The sequence below is a fragment of the Perca flavescens genome, chromosome 3, assembly GCF_004354835.1.
Source record: "Perca flavescens isolate YP-PL-M2 chromosome 3, PFLA_1.0, whole genome shotgun sequence".
In the NCBI taxonomy this organism is placed as follows: Eukaryota; Metazoa; Chordata; class Actinopteri; order Perciformes; family Percidae; genus Perca; species Perca flavescens.
In genome coordinates this window covers 28,167,729-28,188,382 of record NC_041333.1, presented here as the reverse complement: position 1 = coordinate 28,188,382, position 20,654 = coordinate 28,167,729, and the positions used below count along the sequence as shown (strand labels likewise).

General features: G+C 40.2%; 2 protein-coding genes across 2 annotated transcripts; one reads left to right on the top strand and one right to left on the bottom strand.

Moving 5' to 3' along the window:
- On the bottom strand, nucleotides 1-915 carry LOC114552915 (lysophosphatidic acid receptor 6-like). The gene has a single exon (XM_028574009.1). It carries the CDS (start codon nucleotides 913-915, stop codon nucleotides 1-3), a length of 915 nt encoding a protein of 304 aa, XP_028429810.1.
- A 1,146-nt stretch (nucleotides 916-2,061) lies between these two features.
- Nucleotides 2,062-14,894, top strand: prss16 (serine protease 16). The gene is made up of 12 exons (XM_028574007.1): nucleotides 2,062-2,122; nucleotides 2,680-2,855; nucleotides 4,093-4,192; nucleotides 4,901-5,030; nucleotides 5,605-5,728; nucleotides 6,344-6,421; nucleotides 12,876-12,923; nucleotides 13,018-13,134; nucleotides 13,578-13,742; nucleotides 13,998-14,139; nucleotides 14,592-14,746; nucleotides 14,838-14,894. The coding sequence occupies exons 1-12, from the start codon at nucleotides 2,062-2,064 to the stop codon at nucleotides 14,892-14,894; spliced, it is 1,353 nt and encodes a 450-aa protein (XP_028429808.1).
- The last annotated feature ends 5,760 nt before the right edge of the window (nucleotides 14,895-20,654 follow it).

Sequence of the window (20,654 nt, the reverse complement as noted above, 5' to 3'; positions counted from 1 at the left end):
CTACATGGAAATAGTATGTCGGTGGTCTGGTTCTCTTGCAAGTTCTATATCCTCTTTGTTCTTCCAGAAGGCATCCAGAGAAAAGTAATACAAAAGTGGATCCAGACAACAGTTAAAACTAGCAAGACATACTAAAGGTGTACTCACAGGTAGCCCAAGAAATAATAAATGAACCATCATAGGCAAGAAACATATGATGAACATAACCAAGTTCATGACAAAAATTAGCATGACATTCACCTTGTTGTTGACCCTTGCTGAGTCACTGCGTAGAGTCCGAGACACCGACGTGGTGCACACAACGTTGACTGCCAGTAGGATGAATGCTAACACAGACGGTAAATAAGTACTAAATGTTGATTTATGATAGATGCGTTGGGAACCGTTATCATTGGTGACATTAGGCCCACGTTGAAATTCAAAACAGGTATTGTCATTCTTACGCTTTATGAATTTTGAAAATTCCAATGTCTCTGGGGTGTTCAACGCCAACACAAACAGCCAAGCGAGCACAACAGCTTTCAAGGCGTTGGAAGTGGTTCGGAGATGGCGTGACCTCAGAGGGTAGACGACAGCCAGCAGTCGGTCCACACTAATGAAGGTGATGAAGATGGAGCTGGAGCGGATGTTGCTGCGAAAGAGCATTGTGGTCCAGATACATGCCTCAGGGCTCAGTGGCCAGGTACCTGTGGCGTAAAAGTAGACCCTCATGGGCAAGGAGATGGCGAGCAGCAGGTCAGAGATGGCCAGGTTGACCATGAAGACGACACTGGGAGATTTGAGGCTGTGGCGTCTAAGTAGAATCCACAGCGACACAGCATTAAGAGGCAGACCCAGTGCTAAGATGCAGCCATAGACCAGAGCATAAACCAGATTTGACTCACGTATGAGTCCATCTTCCATGGTGTTGTTCATGTCTAGCCTGCCTGATGAGAAAAGCAATGTTTCGGTGTATCTTATTAAATATTGCAGTCAAGCACAGGACACGTCAGTTCCTCCCTCTGCTCTGTATTTGTATGAAGTGAGGTTAGATGTACAAAATGGAAGATTGCGAGAGAGGATTAAAAAATGAATAGGAAGTTTACGTGACACTGTGACACTGTGGTCACTGTGACGTTATTGAAATAACCAACTTGTTGCAATCTAAATTAGATATTTTAACCGAATGGAAAATGCACTTAGCATTCATGACTTGAATGCTGATAAGATCTACGTTCTGAAGAGACAGAAGGTACACATGCTACCCTTTATCAAGTGTCAGGATGGGGGTTAGTTCTTCACAGCTCATTTTGGAGAAACTGCATGATGATATTTAATGTGATAATACATCCTTAAATTGGAGGATTTACATTGATGTTTATTATTTAAAAAACTCAACAGTGACCTTTAAGACAAGTGTCTGTGATTCCAGGCTTGAGTGAACTCAAGATAGGCCTTCATTACATTTTCAAGCATTTAGTAGATTTAGAGCAACAAACTCTGAGAAGAGAGACATTTTGCAAAAATACATGACCCCAAAGAGATACAGTGTGTTACTGGAATTAAGCCTCTGTGTGTGTGTGTGTGTGTGTGTGTGTGTGTGTGTGTGTGTGTGTGTGTGTGTGTGAGTGTGTGCGCGCTTTGACATCCTGGTGCAGCACATTAAGGGGAAAAGAGGAAGTCAAGAAAATGCTGCTCTAACTCAACCACTCAAAAAAAAAAAAGCCATTACAAGGCAGAGAGATCTTGTTACTATACCAAGCCAAGCCCAAGCCAACGCTCTATTTTGCTGAGCAGTTTATATGGCAGATAGACACACACACACACACACACACACACACACACACACACACACACACACACACACACACACACACACACACACACACACAGTCTCACTCTGGTCTCATAATAATGCATAGGTCATATGACAGTTTCCGCAGCCATTTATCAAGGGATCACCTCATCACTGCAGTCACTTTCGAGGACTATATAAGGAGCTGGTGAGTGGTGGAGATCCTCCCAAGTCCTGCAGATTGTATACACATTTCTTTTAGCTAGTATTCTGATTTGATGGTAAAGATGTTTTTCTCACCGGCCAACTGTCTCATCCTTCTACTCGTCTTGAACTTCACTGATGCTGGTGAGTTGATGAATGCTCCTCTGAATGTGATAATTTACTCACAGATTTGAAATTGGTAACTTGACAGCTTGATGAATATACAAAATAAATCAAAGCAATTCACACGTATCAGGATTTGCAAAGGTTTTTGAAAAGTTGAAATCATACTTTTATAGCACAAATATGACAATGCTGAGGCAATTGAGTAATATTTCATTCTTTGCTCATTATTTCAGGTAGAGTTTATTTATGTTTGCAGTTGTCAAGTTTGAGCTGGAAGACAAAAGAAAACAGATGCTACTGGTGACAGTGAATCCCTTGGGTATCTGATGTTAGATGTTGACTGTTCCTGAAATAGATCAGAGATTTTTTAGGTAGAGTTTTAAGTATTTTTGCCAACCATCACTTCACTGACATGAACATAACCTGTTTTAATCAATCAAACGGCTGGTGGAGCCACATAGGAGCCTTATTAGAAGAAGTTATCAGCTCTGGTACCACCACCATTGTATTTTTTCCATGACTGTGCACAATTGTCCTCTCTTTTCCTTGATGCTTGGTTCCTCTTTAAATGCCAGGACGGATTCTGAGGAAGATCAAGGAGCGTGTGCGTAATCTCCAGCTGCAGGAAGCCAAGCAGCATCTCCAGAAGCAGACGGTCAGTGGTCGTCAGCCTCTCCAACATGTTAAGGAGGGCAGGATTCACCAACAGCTGGACCACTTCAACCGACAAGACGTTAGCACCTTCCCTCAGGTAGAGAAATATCAATGATCAATGGCCTGTCCATTGTGAGTGCATGGAGCAGATGATTACACGATACAGGCCTGATATTTGAGACATAAAAAGCAATTGTACACTTGACTTAAAGTGATGACAAAAGAACACTGACACAAGGTTCTGTGATTTCATAACTATGGAAGCCCTGAGAGGAAAGTGAAAGAAAACAATTCTTGTGATCCATTTTCTAAGTCTGATCTAAATTGTTTTTTTTTCTCTCCTGTGTTTATGACTTGTAAGAAAAGGTGACTTTCTTTCATCTGTAAAAACAGGTGAAAACAAAAGTTTAGGCAGGTACTTATCTTCCAGGTGAATTTTCATTTGTACCTTGTGTTTAGAGTGCTTGGAGAAATTAAAACTCAACCTGGAAGAAAACATGAACGCTTTCTGTCCCATTTAGAACGAGGGGTAGTGGTGCACTTCAGCCTCTTGTGGCCCATATGAGAATTATAACAACAAACACATTACAGTAGGAAAATGATCCTGACAAAAAAAAAAAATCACCTTTTTTCTCCACCTGTCACAGATGAAACAACGTAACTTTAAAAAAAAAAATCACCTATTTTACCAGATCAGAGTTATAATAATTCTATAGAATAGAATAAATAATCACTTCTTTTTTTTAAATCACTTGCCTCTCAGGGCCTCCGTAGACAACCTAGACAAAGACAATATTTATTTTCAAACATGTTATTTCTGAGCATCATTCATTGTTTTCAGACATGTCTTCAGACATGTCTAAGTTGGCCAATGTTACTTATTGTTCATTGCATGTTTTGCTTATTTAACTTATTAGTATATTTCTTTGATACTTTGGTTTATTTTTGATATGTCTGAAATAAATTTCTTCATTCATTCATTCATTCATTGTTTTTCCAATGCAGAAAATCTATTGAAACAACTGCCTTGTCACCTTAAATCAGTCTCCTGCTGCTTTCATTTTGTTCTACAGACAAGAGCTAAACTGCTACCAACGTTAGCTCAGCAGTGAGTGAGCTCTCTATCTTAACCTTTTTACCTCCCCAACTCCACTAGGCACCGACAAGACGACGTCTCCTAACAGCATGTATTGAGCTTCTTTTGGCTCTCAAATGTGTCCACCGCAGATTTAAATAAAGGATTACTTACACTAAGACATTGAATGTGCTGCTGGTTTGGGTGAACCTGAATAAAGCCTTTCTTTCTCTGCATCTCTCTGCCTGTCTTTTTCCAGAGGTTCTTTGTGAATGAGGCGTACTGGCAACGTCCTCATGGTCCAGTGTTCCTCTTCATCGGAGGAGAAGGGCCCATCTTTGAGTTTGATGTTCTGGCCGGTACAGTAAAATGCAACACGTCCTCGCCGGTCTGTCACACAATTTCAGACAGCAGATTGGTCAAACAGATAAAATACAGAAAATGGCTGACACCCGCTGGCAGATTTAGAAATAAAAATGGAAACAAAGAGTGAAGCATCACATTAGTTAGTTAGTTTTAGTAAAATGAAACTTGTTTGCGAGTGTATTCTTTGCATTATCTGTCCTGCCCTTTGATGCGCTCTGTCAGTACCCATCAAATCCTCACATCTTTTTCCTCCCATGTTTCCATCAGTTAAATTTGGAATTTCAATATTGCTGTCTTCACACTCTTTCTGCTGAACAGTGCTTCATGCTTCTTCATGCTATTGTTGTGCTCTGCAGAACTTCTAGCCTGCAGTACAATGTTTATGTAAAAGGAAATCAAGTCATACATAAACACAGATTAAATATATACTCAGAAATCACCTTATGTAACACATCTACAGTCAGACTTTATATGAAAATATGCACAAAAAAAATTCTTACCATTCTTAATGGGGAAAAATTACTTTAACATACCTATAGGCCCTACAGTGTAGTGGGTTGATAGTGCATCATCACCCCATCACACATTTTAGCATCTTCAAAACATTTAATCAGTGTGTCAGTGTGTTTCTTGCTTAAAAAAGTATTACAGTAAACCTTGCTACACACTGAATCTAATCTGCTTTGACCATGTTTTCCCAGGTCACCATGTTGACATGGCTGAAGAGAACGGGGCTTTGCTATTGGCTCTGGAGCACCGTTTCTATGGTGACAGCATCAACCCTGACGGACTCAAAACGGAGAACCTGGCACACCTGAGCAGCCAGCAGGCGTTAGTGTTGGCTCCCTACCAGAGTGTGTGTGTGTGTGTGTGTGTGTGTGTGTGTGTGTGTGTGTGTGTGTGTGTGTGTGTGTGTGTGTGTGTGCTGTGTTTGAGCCAATCAAATTTTAAGTATCCGTCCGGGCCTTGCCTTGGTACAATTCATAGCAATAGGCATACTGACACTATAAACTACTGAATAGATCAAATAAAAACTGAACATTTCCATCCCAGTGACCCCAAGTACATGTTCCGGGACAGGTGAGGTGTGAATGTCTCTTTCTTTACCTCACTCATTATTCCTTTTTATACATTACAGTCAAGTGAGAGAAACCTAGTGTGTTTCCCCATGTGTGCCTGTTTCTTTCCATTACATTTGTATGTCATGTATCTATAATGGCCTGGGAATGCCTCGGGATCCCTGTCTGAGCTGGTTAATCTGGCTCGGGAAAAAGGAGTTTGGGGTCCCCTGCTGGAGCTGCTGCCCCGCAATTCGACCCTAGATAAGCGGATGGTATCTATAATGTGTGTCAGGTGAAAGACTGAAAGGGTTAAACATTCTTTCTGTGTGTTTTTTTTTGTCCAGGCTTGCTGACTTGGCTGTATTCCAACATTACATCAGCCAAAACTTCAATCTGAGCCACAAGAACACCTGGATTAGCTTCGGAGGCTCGTACTCTGGAGCTCTGTCTGCCTGGTTCAGAAAAAATGTGCATAATACAAGATTTTCTAGCACAAGACAGACAGTTAATTCAGTGGCACACTCAGGTCCTAGATAACTAATAATCTACTGATTGGATTGGACACTACATTAGCAAGCATTTACAGCAGCAGGATGGTATACGTGGGATTGACTCAAAATAAAGTTACGGTGGCTGTGCTCATCATATCAAACATGTCAGCCACTGCAGCATTGTGGCTTATTGATGTGTTTTTAATAGTTTTTGGACAACTCAGAAAAATAACATATATCAGGCTTTGGCTACACAGACATTATTTGTTTGAAGAATAAATTCATTGGTGGTACCTTCTAATGAGATTTGTTGACAATAATAATGTTAAACAATAATAATATATACAGTACATTGAATATCACCAGATTTTTCCAATAATACTATCTCATGTGTGGTCACTTTAAAAATGGCCTTAGAACCCAACCTTATATTGAATTTCCATGTTTGTAAAAGGCACTAAATGCTTTTTCTATTCTGCATATGCCACGCAGGTCAGAAAATAAACAACACATTATGTATTAATTGTATTAACTATTCATTTTGTAGCTCTTGTCACTCCTTTGTCTCTGTTCCTTTTACATCCTACCGCAGTTTCCCCACCTGGTGTACGGAGCTGTGGCCTCCTCTGCTCCTGTCAAGGCGAAGTTGGACTTCTCTGCCTACAGCAATGTAAACTGCCACAAACCATGGTCACAATATTAGCATACTAGCAGGGCCAGGATCTTTAAAATACTGAGGTCATGAGTCAAAATTCCCCCTGTGCAACTAAACCTTGCACATTGACAAGCTTCAGGAGAAATAAATGTGAGCATATTACCAAAACAAATCACAATTTTTACCGTTGAATTTCTCATTAATTAATTTTACCTCCCAACATTATCTAAATGCTACTTGAAAGCATTATCCACATAAGAAATTTTGGTGGAGAATTCTAAATCCACTTTTTGTCGACATACTATACTCTGATTGTTTTCAAAATATTGAGTTTGGTAACACAGTGAGTGGTCTGGTGGTTTGCACTGCTCCAACAGCTACCAGCAGGTAGGTACTGCAGACTATGATATTTTTTTAATGATTTCTTTAGACATACTTACTATAGTATGACTTTTTTCGAAATACTATATAATGACTTTTTTATCACTTTGTCGACATACTATAATATGACTGTTTCAAACATTCTGAAGTTGGTAGCACAGTGGCCCAGTGGTTTGCACTGCACCAACAATAACCAGCAGGTAGACACTGCAGTCTTTGACCTCTGGGCAATTCCCAGTCTTGGCTGGCTGTTTTTTTTTGTAAATGTTGCACGTTTGTTTGACTTACTATACTATGACTTTTTTTGACATACCATGACTATTTGTGACATACTATACAATTACTTTTTTTTGAGATACGATACTATGACTTTTTTCAACTTTCTCAATTCAGTAGCACAGTGGCCCAGAGGTTTGCACTGCTCTATTAACCACTATCAGGTAGGCAGTGTGCTCTCTGACAAAGGTTTGATTACCAGTCTTGGTTGGCTATTTTTTTTTTTTTTTGACATACTATACTATGACTTTTTTTATCACTTCTTTTGACATAACTATACTATGACTTTTTTGGACACTTTTTCGACATACTGTTTTATCACTTTTTTCAACATACTATACTATGACTTTTTTTGACATACTATAAAATGACTTTTTCATAATTTTTTCCACATATTATACTATGACTTTTTTTTCACTTTTTTCGACATACTACACTATGACTTTTTGGTCACTTTATTTCGCCATACTATACCATGACTTTTTCATCACCTTTTTGAAATACTATACTATGTCTTTTTTTTATCATTTCTTTCAACATACTATACTCTGACTTTTTAATCACTTTTTCGACATACTATATTATGATTATTTTCAACACCTTGGCAGTGCAGTGGCCCAGTGGTTTGTAGTGCTCAAAGGAACCCAAGTAAATGGGCACTGCAGACTCTCACCCAGGTTTGATTCACAGTCCAGGTTGGCCTTTTTTTTTGTTACATTTGCATGCTCTTCCAAACTTTCTTTGACTTACTATACTATCACATTTATCGACATACCATGACTATTTTTGACATACTATACAATTACTTACTTTTTTTTTTTTTACATACCATACTATGACTGTTTTCAAACCATTCAATTCTGTAGCACAGTGGCCCAGTGGTTTGCACAGCTTCAATGAATACCAGCAGGTAGGCCCTGTATTCTCTGACCCAGTTTTGATTCCCAGTCTGTGCTACCTCTTTACTTGTCAAATTAGCATGTTTTTTCAGACTTTCTTTGACTTATACTATCACTTTTTTTCAACTTACTGAATTTGGTAGCACAGTGTCCCAGTTGTTTGCACTGCTCCAACAAGCAACAGCAGGTAGTCACTTTAGTCTCTGACCCAAGTTTGATTCATGGTCCAGGCTGGCCCTTTTTTTTGTTAAATTTGCATGTTTTTCCAGACTTTCTTTGACTTACTATATTATCACTTTTTTGACATACCATGACTACTTTTGACATACTATACAATGACATTTTTATCACTTTTTTTTCAAAATTTGGTGGGATGGTGTCTCAGTGGTTAGCACTGCTGCAACTAGCACCAGTAAATAGGCACTGCAGACTCACACCCAGGTTTGAGTCCCAGTTCGGGCTGGCACCTTTTTTTTGTGGAGTTTGCATATTCTTCCAGACTTTCTCTGACAAACTATTTCACTTTTTCATCACTTTTTCGACGTTTTTTTTCACTTTTTTCAATATACTATACTATCACTTTTTACGACTTACCATGATTATTTTTGACGTACTATTCAATGACTTTTTTCATCACTTTTTTCAACATACTTTGCTATGACTTTTTTATCACTTTTTTCAACATACTATACTATGACTTTTTTCGACATACTACACTATGACTTTTTGGTCACATTTTTTTCGCCATACTATACCATGACTTTTTCCTCACCTTTTTGAAATTCTATATATTCTCTTTTTTAATCACTTTTTAGACATACTATACTATGACTTTTTTTTACAATTTTTTTCGACATTCTATACTATGACTGTTTTCAACTTGATAGAGCATTGGACAAGTGGTTTGTACTACTCCAGCAAACCTCAGCATCGGGCACTGCAGTCTCTCACCCAGGTATACTATAAGTGTTTTCAACATGTTACATTTGGTAGCATAGTGGCACAGTGGTTTGCACTGTTTCAACAATCCCTAGTAGATTCTGACCCAGGTTCTATTCCCAGTCTGCACTGGCTCTTTATTTGTGAAATTTGCATGTTTTTTTCCAGAATTTCTTTGACTTACTATGCTCTCACTATTTTTCGACATACTATGCTATGACTGTTTTCAACATGTTTTATTTGGTGGAGGAGTGGCTCAGTGGTTAGCACTGCTGAAGTAAGTAGACACTGTAGACTTTCACCCAGGTTTGATTCCCAGTCTGGGCTGGTCCTGTTTTTGTGGAGTTTGCTTGTTGTTTCAGACTTTCTCTGGCATAATATTTGACTTCTTTATGATTTTTATACTATGACTTTTTTTTTTTTTTTTTTTTTTTCGACATACTATACTGTGACCTTTTTATCAGTTTTTTCGACATACTATATAGACTATGACTTTTTTCGACATACTATGACTTTTTTATCACTTTTTTTCAACATTTCATCACTTTTTCAACATACTATACTATGACCATTTTTATCACTTCTTTTAACATACTGCTTTTTGTTGATGCACTGTACTATCACTAATTTCAACATACTGAATTTGTTAGCACAGTGGCCCAGTGGTTTTCACTGCTCCAACAAAGCAGTGCATCCTTTGACCCAGGTTTGATTCCCTGGCTGGCCCTTTTTTGGTGAAATTTGCATGTTGTTCCTGACTTTTTTCGACATACCATGACTATTTTTGACATACTATTCTATTACTTTTTTAACACTTTTTTTGAAATTGATATACCATGATTTTTTCATCACGCTTCTGACATACTATACAATGACTATTTTTATCACTTCTTTACTATGCCTTTTTAATGGCTTTTTTCAACATACTATACTATGACTAATTTCAACATACTCAATTTTGTAGCACAGTGGCCCAGTGGTTTACACTGCTCCAACAAGCACCAACAGGTAGGCAATGCAGTCTCTGACTGAGGTCTGTGCTGGCCCCCTTTATTTGTGGAGTTTGCATGTTCTTTCAGACTTTCTAACATTCTATATACTATGACATTTTTCGACAAACAAGACTATTTTTTACTTACTACACTTTTTTACTTTATAATTCCCGTCCTTTCTTTGTAATCTAATCTGGGGAAGAACAGTCTCTTTAATATTAATCCTCTCTCTTTGTGTGTTGAAGGTCACATGACACAAAGCGCAGTTACCTGTCATGTTGTTTTGTTAATGTTAAGGGGTTTTACACTTTAGATACCTTAATACTTCAATACGTTTAGCTGAACAGCCTGCAGACAAAAAAAAATGTAAAGTGCTAACATCTCGTAGATGTCTCATAGAGACACAGCATATAAGAGATGAGATGACTGACAAAATCAGGAGTACAACAAAAAAACACTGGTGAATGCGCACCATAACACATGAAAAAACATACAAGGGCAGTCCTTCCAGGATTTTGCAGCCTTTTTTTGAGATTGTTGCGGCCCAAAATGCCTGATTTCACGGGAGCTTTTGTAAAAAATTGCGATAAAAGTTGCAATGTCTTTTGTATGTTTGTTGCAATGAAGTTGAAGACAGTGGAAGTTGCAAAAAAAGTTGCAATTTTTTTGTATAGTTCTTTAAAAATAAAAAGGAAACTTGTTTTGGGGAGAATAATAATTATTACTATTAATTAATTACTCTGGGCTGAGATTTCCTAGGAACTTTACCAAAAAGGCTCAGGATGCTGCAAATGTTGGTATAATATGAAAATGGCTGGAGGATTCAAGACAAAAAAATAATAATTTATTGAATTAATCAAATATGAACATATCTGTCACTGTCAGTGGCTTGTTGATCTTTACATTGTTAGTTAATTTCCTATCCTGCCCCCCCCACACACACACACACACACATTCAAACGGTTTGATAAAGTACTTATTGGACTTCAACTTATCATTGCACTTACAATAACGAGCGTAGCTGTCCTCAATTTAGGTCATCGTGTCTTCTCATCTGCGTTTTTTTCCTGCATCCACCGTGTGTGATTGTGTGTGTGTGTGTGTGTGTGTGTGTGTGTTTGTGTGCGTCAGTCGCGGTGAAAATGGAGCAGCAGCCCCGCCCGCTGCAAACGTTACAGCGTAGCCTACATGTTAAAATGTATGCAGTTTGGCAGGACCGTCTGAAATGTTTTGCACGGTCTTTCGCTGTACGTTTTGTTGGTAAATGTGAGATGTTCGAGTCACACACGTCTCGTCTTCATAACAGAAACAAGGAAATTAATTTGACCCATTCTCACTCCGATAGATATATATCTATGCTTACTCCCGCTTGCAAATTACGAATCCCACTATAGCCACGCCAAGATCCGCCCTACGAAGCAGCTCGTTTGTTCCGCTCGTTTGTTCTCGTTTGTTGTTTATTAGGCATTTCACCGCGATTTCACCTCTGATTCCCACAGGACGTTACGTGAATGGTGACGTTTTCACTCGGAAAAACGTTTTTCCGATGTCCATGAACGCACGGATTGTCTATGCGCTTACCCTGCTTACCGATAGTTACGCGTCGGAACCTTGTCTCTTTCTTTTGTTGCCCCTTAAAAACTCTTAAACATGCAGATAATCCATTTGGACATCTTAAATGTATTGGTAATCCTTGAAAAAACCCTTAACACTTTCCAAGACATAAATGATTAGCAATCAAACCATTTAATATAGTGTAATGCATTTATCTATCCACGAAATAACCTAAAACCTGCTTCATAGAAATGAAGCGACTCTGTGAAGTTGAACCTTAGTTTAAATATTGAGATTACTTTTCAGAGTTCTGAGAGCTCAACTGGAAAAGAAACTGTTCACAGTCTATAGGTTAAGAGTTAAAATCCCACCTTGGCCATTTATGTTTTTCTGTTTCATAAAGGAGTCTCTTATGGATAAACGCCTCAGAGGAAGAAGTCAGTCCCAACATATTTCTGTCTTCTTTAAGGACGAAGAGTAAAAACATTTTAAAAACTCTCCAAACAGGAAGTGACTCATCAGCTGAACCGTCTCAGAGGAGTTTGAACCTGCTGATGGAGGCCACGCTGATGTTTTATACTGTCTATAAAGGTATACGTAGCCTACCTCTGGCCACTTTTTTTGCAGTGGTTAGCAATGCTCCAACAGGCAACCTGCAAGTAGTAACTGCAGACTCTGACACAGGTTCGATTCCCAGTCTGGGCTGGCCCTTTTCTTCAACATCCAATACTATTTATTTTGGCCATTTAAGGCATTTTTTATTTGAAAAAATATTTATGAAAGGGGAGATGACATGCATCAAAGGGCCACAGGTCAGAGTCAAACCCACAGCCAATGAGGCAAGGAGTAAACTTCTATAAATGGGTGTGCGCTCTACCAGGTGAGCTACTCCGGCACCCATAAGCTTAGACTTTTTAATGGCTTTTTGCCCACATACTACACTATGACTTTGTTATCACTTTTTTTCGACATACTATACTATCACTTTATTTGACATTCTACAATATAACCTTTTTCGATATAGTATAGCCTACTATGATTTAATTTTCAACATTCTATAATGGGACTTTTATTGACTACTATTATGACTTTTTTATCACTTTTTGACATACCTATACTGTGACTTTTTGACATGCTATACTATACTAAAAGAAAAGAAATATCATGATATTTCTTTTCTTTTTTTAAACTTAAAATATTCCCCTGTTGTTTAATACATTTTTGGTATTATTCAACATTTCAATTTCAACTACTTCATCTTCTTCTTATGCAATTATGACTTCAATCCAGTTTACCTTAAGCAATTTAGCCTTTCAGCATTCACAAGCATTTTCTACAGGAAATGCATTTTCTAGTTAGCCTAGTGATACATGCCTCCTTTAAATAACAACATTGTTACTCTCACATCTGTGATTTCCTCTGTTACAGATCGTTGGCTTGAGTCTTACAAACAAAGCAGTTGGTGGCTCAGAAAAGGTGTGAGGACAGCTGCTTGTCTGTGCATTGTACGGCAGGTATTACATTTCCGCCTCTCACATGTGTTAAATTCACCCTCATCCCCTTCCTGCAGTGTCTGGCTGGTGTGCGGGAAGCCTTTGCTGCTGTGGAAGCACTGATGAGCGGGAATGCTAGCCAAGTGGCCATGGATTTTGGCTGCTGTACGATCCCTAAGAATCTTGATGATCAGGTGACAATGAGATGCTTTAAGGGAAACACTTAGTGGTTCTTAGGCTTAACAATGAGAACTCTTTGTGACATCTCGCATGTCCTTTTTTTTGAGGATTTAATATATTTTTTTCAGTGCATGCTGGTGTAGTGAACATACTCGATTTTTTAACATGTGCCCACTAAACTAAAATTAATTAATCATTTATTTGTGATATTTTGTGAGTAAAATCTGAATATCTAACATTAACAGTAACATTTCACTGTCATGAAATGTAATCGTAGACCTACAATGTTTTCCTCTGAAGTAGAAGTTGAGTTGCATTCAGGTGTACGGGACTGTAAAAAGTTTGGGAAACTTTTTTTGTTTTGAAACATATTTGTTTGATTCATTATTTTTCCATTCTGATGCAGAACAAATGCTTCTGAGTGGAAAATAACTATTTTATTATACACCTGCTTCAGATTGAGCTAATGCAAAACCTGGCCGACATCGTCATGGGAACAGTGCAGTACAACGAAGAAGGAGTGCTCATGTCTATTAATGAGCTCTGTGGTGTTATGACCAATACGAGCAAGGCATATGAGAAGGAGATGGAGGCTTACAACCGCCTTGTTAAACTTGCTAAGGTATGGAAATCTCAAACAGTACACTGCAGCTTGTAGTTTTTTCTTTTCATGCACAGTATAACCACCAGATGTCCCTGTTGAGCCATTTTCATGAATTCCTTATTAGAGATAGGCTTGCCCCCTAGAGTTAAAATGAAAAGGTGCAACCATTTAGGATATCTGTTGCCAGTAGAATTATGCAGCTAGGGACCCAAAGGCAGGTGTTTTCTCTATTATTGTATGTGTGTTTTTTCCTGTGTGTGTTTGCTTGTGCAGATCTACCATTCCACCAGTGATGAACCGTGTCTGGACATCTCCCATGAGAAAACAGTGAAGGATATGATGGACACGTCCCTCCCCTTAGGCAGGAGAGCGGAGAGACAGTGGACTTACCAGACCTGCACCGAGTTTGGCTTCTGTACTACACACACACACACACACACACACACACACACACACACACACACACACACACTAGAATCTGGATCAACACATAGTCAACCATTTTCTTGCTATGTCCTGACACTCCTTCGTTGTGTGTATGTGTGTGTGTGTGTGTGTGTGTGTGTGTAGACCAGACTTGTGAGGATGCCACTTGTCCGTTCTCTGGGATGATGACCCTTCAAGCCCACACTCAATTCTGTCCCATGCTGTTTGGCATTTCCCAGCATTCCCTGCCTGGACGCATTGCCTTCACAAACACTTACTATGGAGAAAATGTCAAACCACACACACACAGGGTCCTCTATGTCAATGGTAAGACTGGGTTTACTATAGACAAAATCACAACAAATGACTGGTGAGGGTATAGCAAAATGGTGGTTCAGGATTTTATTGACTCATTTAAAAAATATATCATTATTACCACAGGTGGAGTTGACCCATGGAAGGAGCTGTCGGTGGTCCAGGACAGGACAGAGGACGGAGAGGAAGCCCAGACCATTTTCATTAGGGACACTGCTCACTGTGCTGATATGATGAGTAGAAAAGTCACAGACCGCTGCTCGCTCAAGAAAGCCAGAGAGGTATATATGCCAAAGTGATATGTTACTGTGTAATATGCATAACAAACATATAAATGATAAAGTCCTCATAAACCTTCCCTCCACCTCTTAGGAGATTGAGAAACATGTGGTCAGTTGGCTGAAGATGGCTGCTGCAGGAGAAGATTGAGAAAAAGACGGTGTGATCAGATCACATTCTGTAAAATCTGATCAACTCTTATCACTGACCCCTGCAACAGACAAGGAGCAACTAGTGTGCTTGGCTGCTCTGCTTCATCATCATCTTCCTCTTTTTCTCTCTAAGCCTGTTCTCCACCTCCTAACCATCCATCCACAACTATCTCTGTGCTGTGCTTGATCTGTGTGATTTGGTTTTATTCCCAAAGGATTTTTTTTTCATGTCTTTACAGATGTTTTTAAAGTTGAAATCAATTTTGGGATTGCAGAACGAGTTTCATTTATGCTCCTCTCCCCTATGTATCTTGGTTGTCTTAGATTTTATATTTATGGATAACATTAAGGTTTACACCTGCTGTGTTTATGAGACTTTATGCTTATAATAACACATATTTAATGGTTGTTTTCTACATATTAGCTTATGCTTTGTTTTTTCACAATATTCATCAGTTGCCATAACCCTGTATTATCACTAGGGTGCGATATTGCTACATGTGTGTAAAACCCATTTCTTGATCCTCATTCTCTGTAAAACACCAGGAAACAGAACTCAGAATAGTTTGCCACGCTGGTATTTATCTGTTGTTCTTAATTAAAGGCAGTAATATTGTTATAAGTCGCTGTGTAGGCTATCCGTGGAAGTGATACAGTTGTGTTGTTGTGTTTGTAACAGTTTTGGAGAGTGTTTGTGTGAGAAAGATGAGGAAGCAGCAGTTGTCCCCAAGGCCATCTGTTTGCTCTGAGCTGCTGTGTGTGTGTGTGTGTGTGTGTGTATGTGTGTGTGTGTGTGTGTGTGTGTGTGTGTGTGTGTGTGTGTGTGTGTGTGTGTGTGTGTGTGAGACCCTCTCAGTAGGGGGTCAAAAGTGGGAGGTCATGACCCCGCTGACCCCATGGGAGTTGAGATCATCAATCAACTAGGGGCTGGCCAGAGCAGCAGGAGGGGACACACACATATGTAGATACTGTAACACATACACTCTGCAGACGTACCTGGGACACTTAGTATAAATACTTGTTTATACTATACTCGTCTATACTCGTATACTCGTACACTTAGTAAAAAATAGACCAAAAGCACATTTGACCTAAACAAGTATGATGAATACAACAGCATTCATTAGAAAGGCCTCTTTTGGATAGCTAATGGCGTCCTCATGTTAAACACGTATTTTATGTTTCAGCCTGCAATCACACACACACACACACACACACACACACACACACACACACCAAATACACACCACACACACTCTGTCAGACATTAGCTGCCAGCCAAATAGCTAGTGTGTGAGTGTTGTTTGATAACCTGCGTGCTTTCTTTTTAATGGAAAACTCACAGATGCTATCAGACACCTCAGAGACAAAGCTTTAAACATGCGAAGAAAGTGAATAAACCTGAAGCACTTTTCACTACAGTGCTTCCATTTCATCCTGTTTCTAACATCCGCTCATCTCTTTGCTCTTATAAACAAACAAGCACACACACACACACACACACACACACACACACACACACACACACACACACACACACACACCCACACACACACACACACACACACAAACTCCAAGAGCCACTATCAGGGTTATCAGCAAGCACTTCGACAGCAGATCGACAGGGCATGCTTTTTCTCTCTCCTCCTCCTCTTTCAGCCTGTCCTGTTGATCAATGAGGAAGTTCTTGGGCCTCAACTATTAATCAGAGCCTATCGGCTATCTGTCTGCAGAGCCAACCAATCACAGCCCTCCGACAGCTAGGCCATGAAAAATGTGGCCCGGGTGGATGGGGGGGGGAGGTTGGGGAGTTTGGGGTGGAGGGTGGTGGTGGGGTCGAGGAGGAGAGGAGGGAGGTGAAGGAGCACTCTATCTGATCCGAGTCAGGTCACTGCTGCAAAACTGCAACTTAACTTACTTTACTACAGTTGATTCGTCACATAATGACGACACACAGGAATGAGCGCACAGGTTTCATAAACAATACAAACAGGATGATTACCTTCAATAGACACATTTTGTTCCTGATTCACATTTACATCAAAATGAGGCATTTTGCAGACATTGTGTGCTTTCACTTTGGGAGCGGTTGGAGTGACAGAATCGGGCTAACTTATAATGAACACAGTGTTTTTATAGGTTTGCAGCAGAAAGCTCCCCAGTGAAGACTATAACCGACCTGATCTGTTGTCCAATAACGCAGCCTGTCCTCGCGCCCCAAAGCTTCATCAACACACTACCATCCTTCTTCTGCATAATCACCATACACACTCATCCATTCACATCTTATTGTCATGATTAGATTAGGCCTACATCTAATGTTATTACACTGCTTCCATCTCTCTCTGCACCTCTGTCTCCCTCCTTCCCTCCCTCTCTCTCTCTCCCCCCTCATCATGAATTTCTTGCAGATCTTATTAGTGTGTGATGCGGACCAGGTCTCCCACTTTGGATTTATGAACCCTCAAGACTTCTCTCCTTTAATCTCCCTCTCCTCCCTTCCTGCATCTGTCCATCTATCATTCCCAGGGTTGGCTTGGGCGGAAGAGTATTAATCCCTCCATCCCATCTCTCACTCCTCTGGACAGATGAGGAGGTGGAGGAGGGAGATGGGGATGGGAGGAGGCGAAAGGGGTAGAGGGTAGGAGACCTTAGATTACTTTTCATAATATTTCTGTAGCATTGTGGGAAAAATGGAGAGGCATTACAGGTAATGTATGCAGACTTACTAGATGATAGGCCACTGCTTTGATACCTTCAACAGGTATGAGGATGAGCTGAGATGCTGCAGAGGCGAGTGTGATAAACAACTTAGTGTGGGAGTATGTGTGTGTGCTATCAAGATGTTTGCATGTTTATGCTGTGCTTGGTTGTGTGTATATGTATATATGCCATAATGGGGTATATGCAAAGAATGTGTCTTCATGCAAAGTGAGCATCTTTGCAAAAGAGCAAAATATACTGCAGCATATTACCTGTTGATGCCCATGGGCAAGAGAATGTATTTTCAGTATGTATTTTAGTTTTAGCTGAGGTAAAGGCAAGCAGTCACTAAACTTAGGTAGAAAACTATATACCGGTATATGTTTATCCTTCACATTTAACACATTGTTCATACTTGAACTACAAAAGAAAAATGCATCCACAAGCACTTGAAAGGAAACACTATTACTAGAAAAATTATTTCTCTCACAGCACAGCACTTCCTGCGCTAATGTTGATGCCTGTCAAACACACACACACACACACACACACACACACACACACACACACACACACATATGTGCGCACACAGTATTTTCAACAGAATCCAATAAACTCCGGGAAATCAATTGGAGTGATCAGGACATTTAATGAGTCCAGTCATTGCAGGCCTAATTCTACATAAAGCAAAGAAACTAATTCAGAGTAAAGAAAAGAATTGAACCTTTGACCAGCAGTCAGGGTAAAGCTGACTCTCCTCCTCCCCTCACACACTCTCTCCCCTCCACCCAAGCCCTAGCAGTGACAGGTAGATTAAGGGGCGTGATAGATGCCCCTCTCTGTATCTCCCTCTCTCAACCCCCTCCCCCCCACCCTTTCCCTCCCCTCCATCCATCATGGCGGCTGGTGTAATTGCGGCTGCGTTGGGCTGGCAGAGGGAGCCTCCATCCATCTCCTTAACAACAAACAGTCAGGAGGACGGATGGCGCTGCGCTCCCCAGTTAATCTCCATCTATAAGAGTGGGGAGGGGGTGGAGAAGGAGAGGAAGAAAATAACAGAAGGGAGAAAGGCAGTGTTGGCTTACTATAAACAAAAAGCGATAGAAGGAGGAAGGCAGAAATGTGGAGGGAAGGATGGAGCGATGGTCAAAGTCCTTGCCCAAACAGGTAAGTAGAGAAAAAGGAATGACCTGGGAGGGTCAAGAAGAAAATAAACCGGAGGAAAGTTTGCAAACAGGCTGCAAGAGCAGATAAGGCTGGATTTGCTTGGCAAGTTTACCAGAAGAAAGCAGGCGAGGTGGAGGGAGGAAGGGATGGAGGGGGCGAGAATTTATGTCTATGCAGCCAGACGACCCAGAAACTGGAGAGGCACAGGCTCATAAAAATGCACTCTGCACCCCTAGACTGCCCCCCACTTTTACCCCTCTGTGTTTCCTTCCCTCATCCTCTTTTTCTCCCTTTACTTCCCTCCATCACTTGGCTCCCTCTCTCATGCAGGCAGTGGAGGGTCACAGCTCAGCTCTCTGATGTTTTGAGCGGTTGTGCAAAAGGTCACGGCAGCCATATTTTTTTAATGGTGGAGTCACTGAAGTCAACAAGGCTGGGTGGCCTTCTACCTCCCTCCATGTCATTCTGGTAGAGGCAAGTAAACTAGACTTTTTGGCAAGGTGAGGGTAGCAGCAGTTTGTAGAGGTTGTTGTTTTTCACCTTGCAGATGAAGCATTTCCATTTGAACGAGGTCAACAGCTGGCAATGTCATATTTCTGTTTGCACCAACAGCATCATGTTGGAGGAAAACTACAGGGGACAAGTTTGCAAAAGAGTAGTCTGCCATATTTTGTTTGCAATCTAGTTAGAACTTTATGAGATTACAGTGGTCAATTACATTTCTAATCTCAAAGACACATGCAGTCTTGCAGGTAAACATCCATAATTATGCAGTTTTCCTCTCTGCTTGTTGTTCCCTGTTTTCTAGCCCAGGGCATTGCCTGCAGTGAGGCCCGACTTAGAATAGGAGCACCTTGACACTGGCCCTCCAGCACGCAAGCAAACAAGTAAGCAAGCACACAAAGCCACGGACACACAAACACATACCGCTGTCATGAACACACTTGCATGCTAGTCCGAGCACACAAACTCAGAAGGCCTTGGTGGATGCAGAGAAGCAAGCACTTGAGCATTGACAGGGAGTGACAAATAACTGCAGCAGCCTTGACATGCAGAATGGTCCCACAGTGAACCTGCCTGACTGATATTTAACTGTGTGGTGCAGGAGAGGAGCCTGTTTCTTACAGGAGGGCGAAAAAAGAGAGAGAGAAGTGGAAATCTTGTAAACCTGAATGAACCCATCACACAACAAAACACACAAAAGTGTACAGTAAAAAAAGCATGCAAGTGATATGCTGCTGAAAACATGCAACATGATGATCAAACTTGCAGATTTCAGATAATTAGGTTGGAAATCATTCAGTGTTTGGAAAACGATAAGAACATTTTCTGAAGACATCGAAATCTATTTCATGCTTGTGCAGATTATGAAACTTTACTGGCTATACTTGTTCATTACTTCCTTTAAAGGTTTCTTTTCCTTTCTTCTGACTTTATTGAAAGTCAATGTACAGAAAAGTATTGAATGGAAATGAGCATAATGTATTGTTGAATAAGGAAATAGTTGATGCTTTGTTATAATGGCTATGCGTGAACAAATACATATGTTCCTTATGTTCATGCATGTATGTGTCACTCACACACAAACAAATGTACAGTATGTTATCCTACATATGATGTTACTTGTCTGGCCTCTTCTGAACAAATTGTTATACAACTCCAGTAAGAAAAATCCAAATAGACTTATTTGGGATTTGGGAGGGCAGTGCTGTGTAAAAAGTACTGTCAACGTCAATAACAGATAGAGCAGATGAAAATCCATTGTATGTTATCATGTTTTACATCTAGGGTCTTTGGAGACCCCAAACAGAAGCAATGCATCATTTTATGTAGAGAGGACTTCAGAAACATGTTATCAGTACAAAACCAAGCTTATGAGCTATATTCA

Excerpts from the sequence above, each read along its gene's own strand:
- prss16 (XM_028574007.1), top strand. The coding sequence starts at position 2,062 with ATGTTTTTCTCACCGGCCAACTGTCTCATCCTTCTACTCGTCTTGAAC. Across the intron at positions 4,193-4,900 it reads TGAGTTTGATGTTCTGGCCG|GTCACCATGTTGACATGGCT; the intron begins GTACAGTAAAAT and ends ATGTTTTCCCAG. Across the intron at positions 12,924-13,017 it reads CAGTTGGTGGCTCAGAAAAG|TGTCTGGCTGGTGTGCGGGA; the intron begins GTGTGAGGACAG and ends CCCTTCCTGCAG.
- LOC114552915 (XM_028574009.1), bottom strand. The coding sequence starts at position 915 with ATGAACAACACCATGGAAGATGGACTCATACGTGAGTCAAATCTGGTT.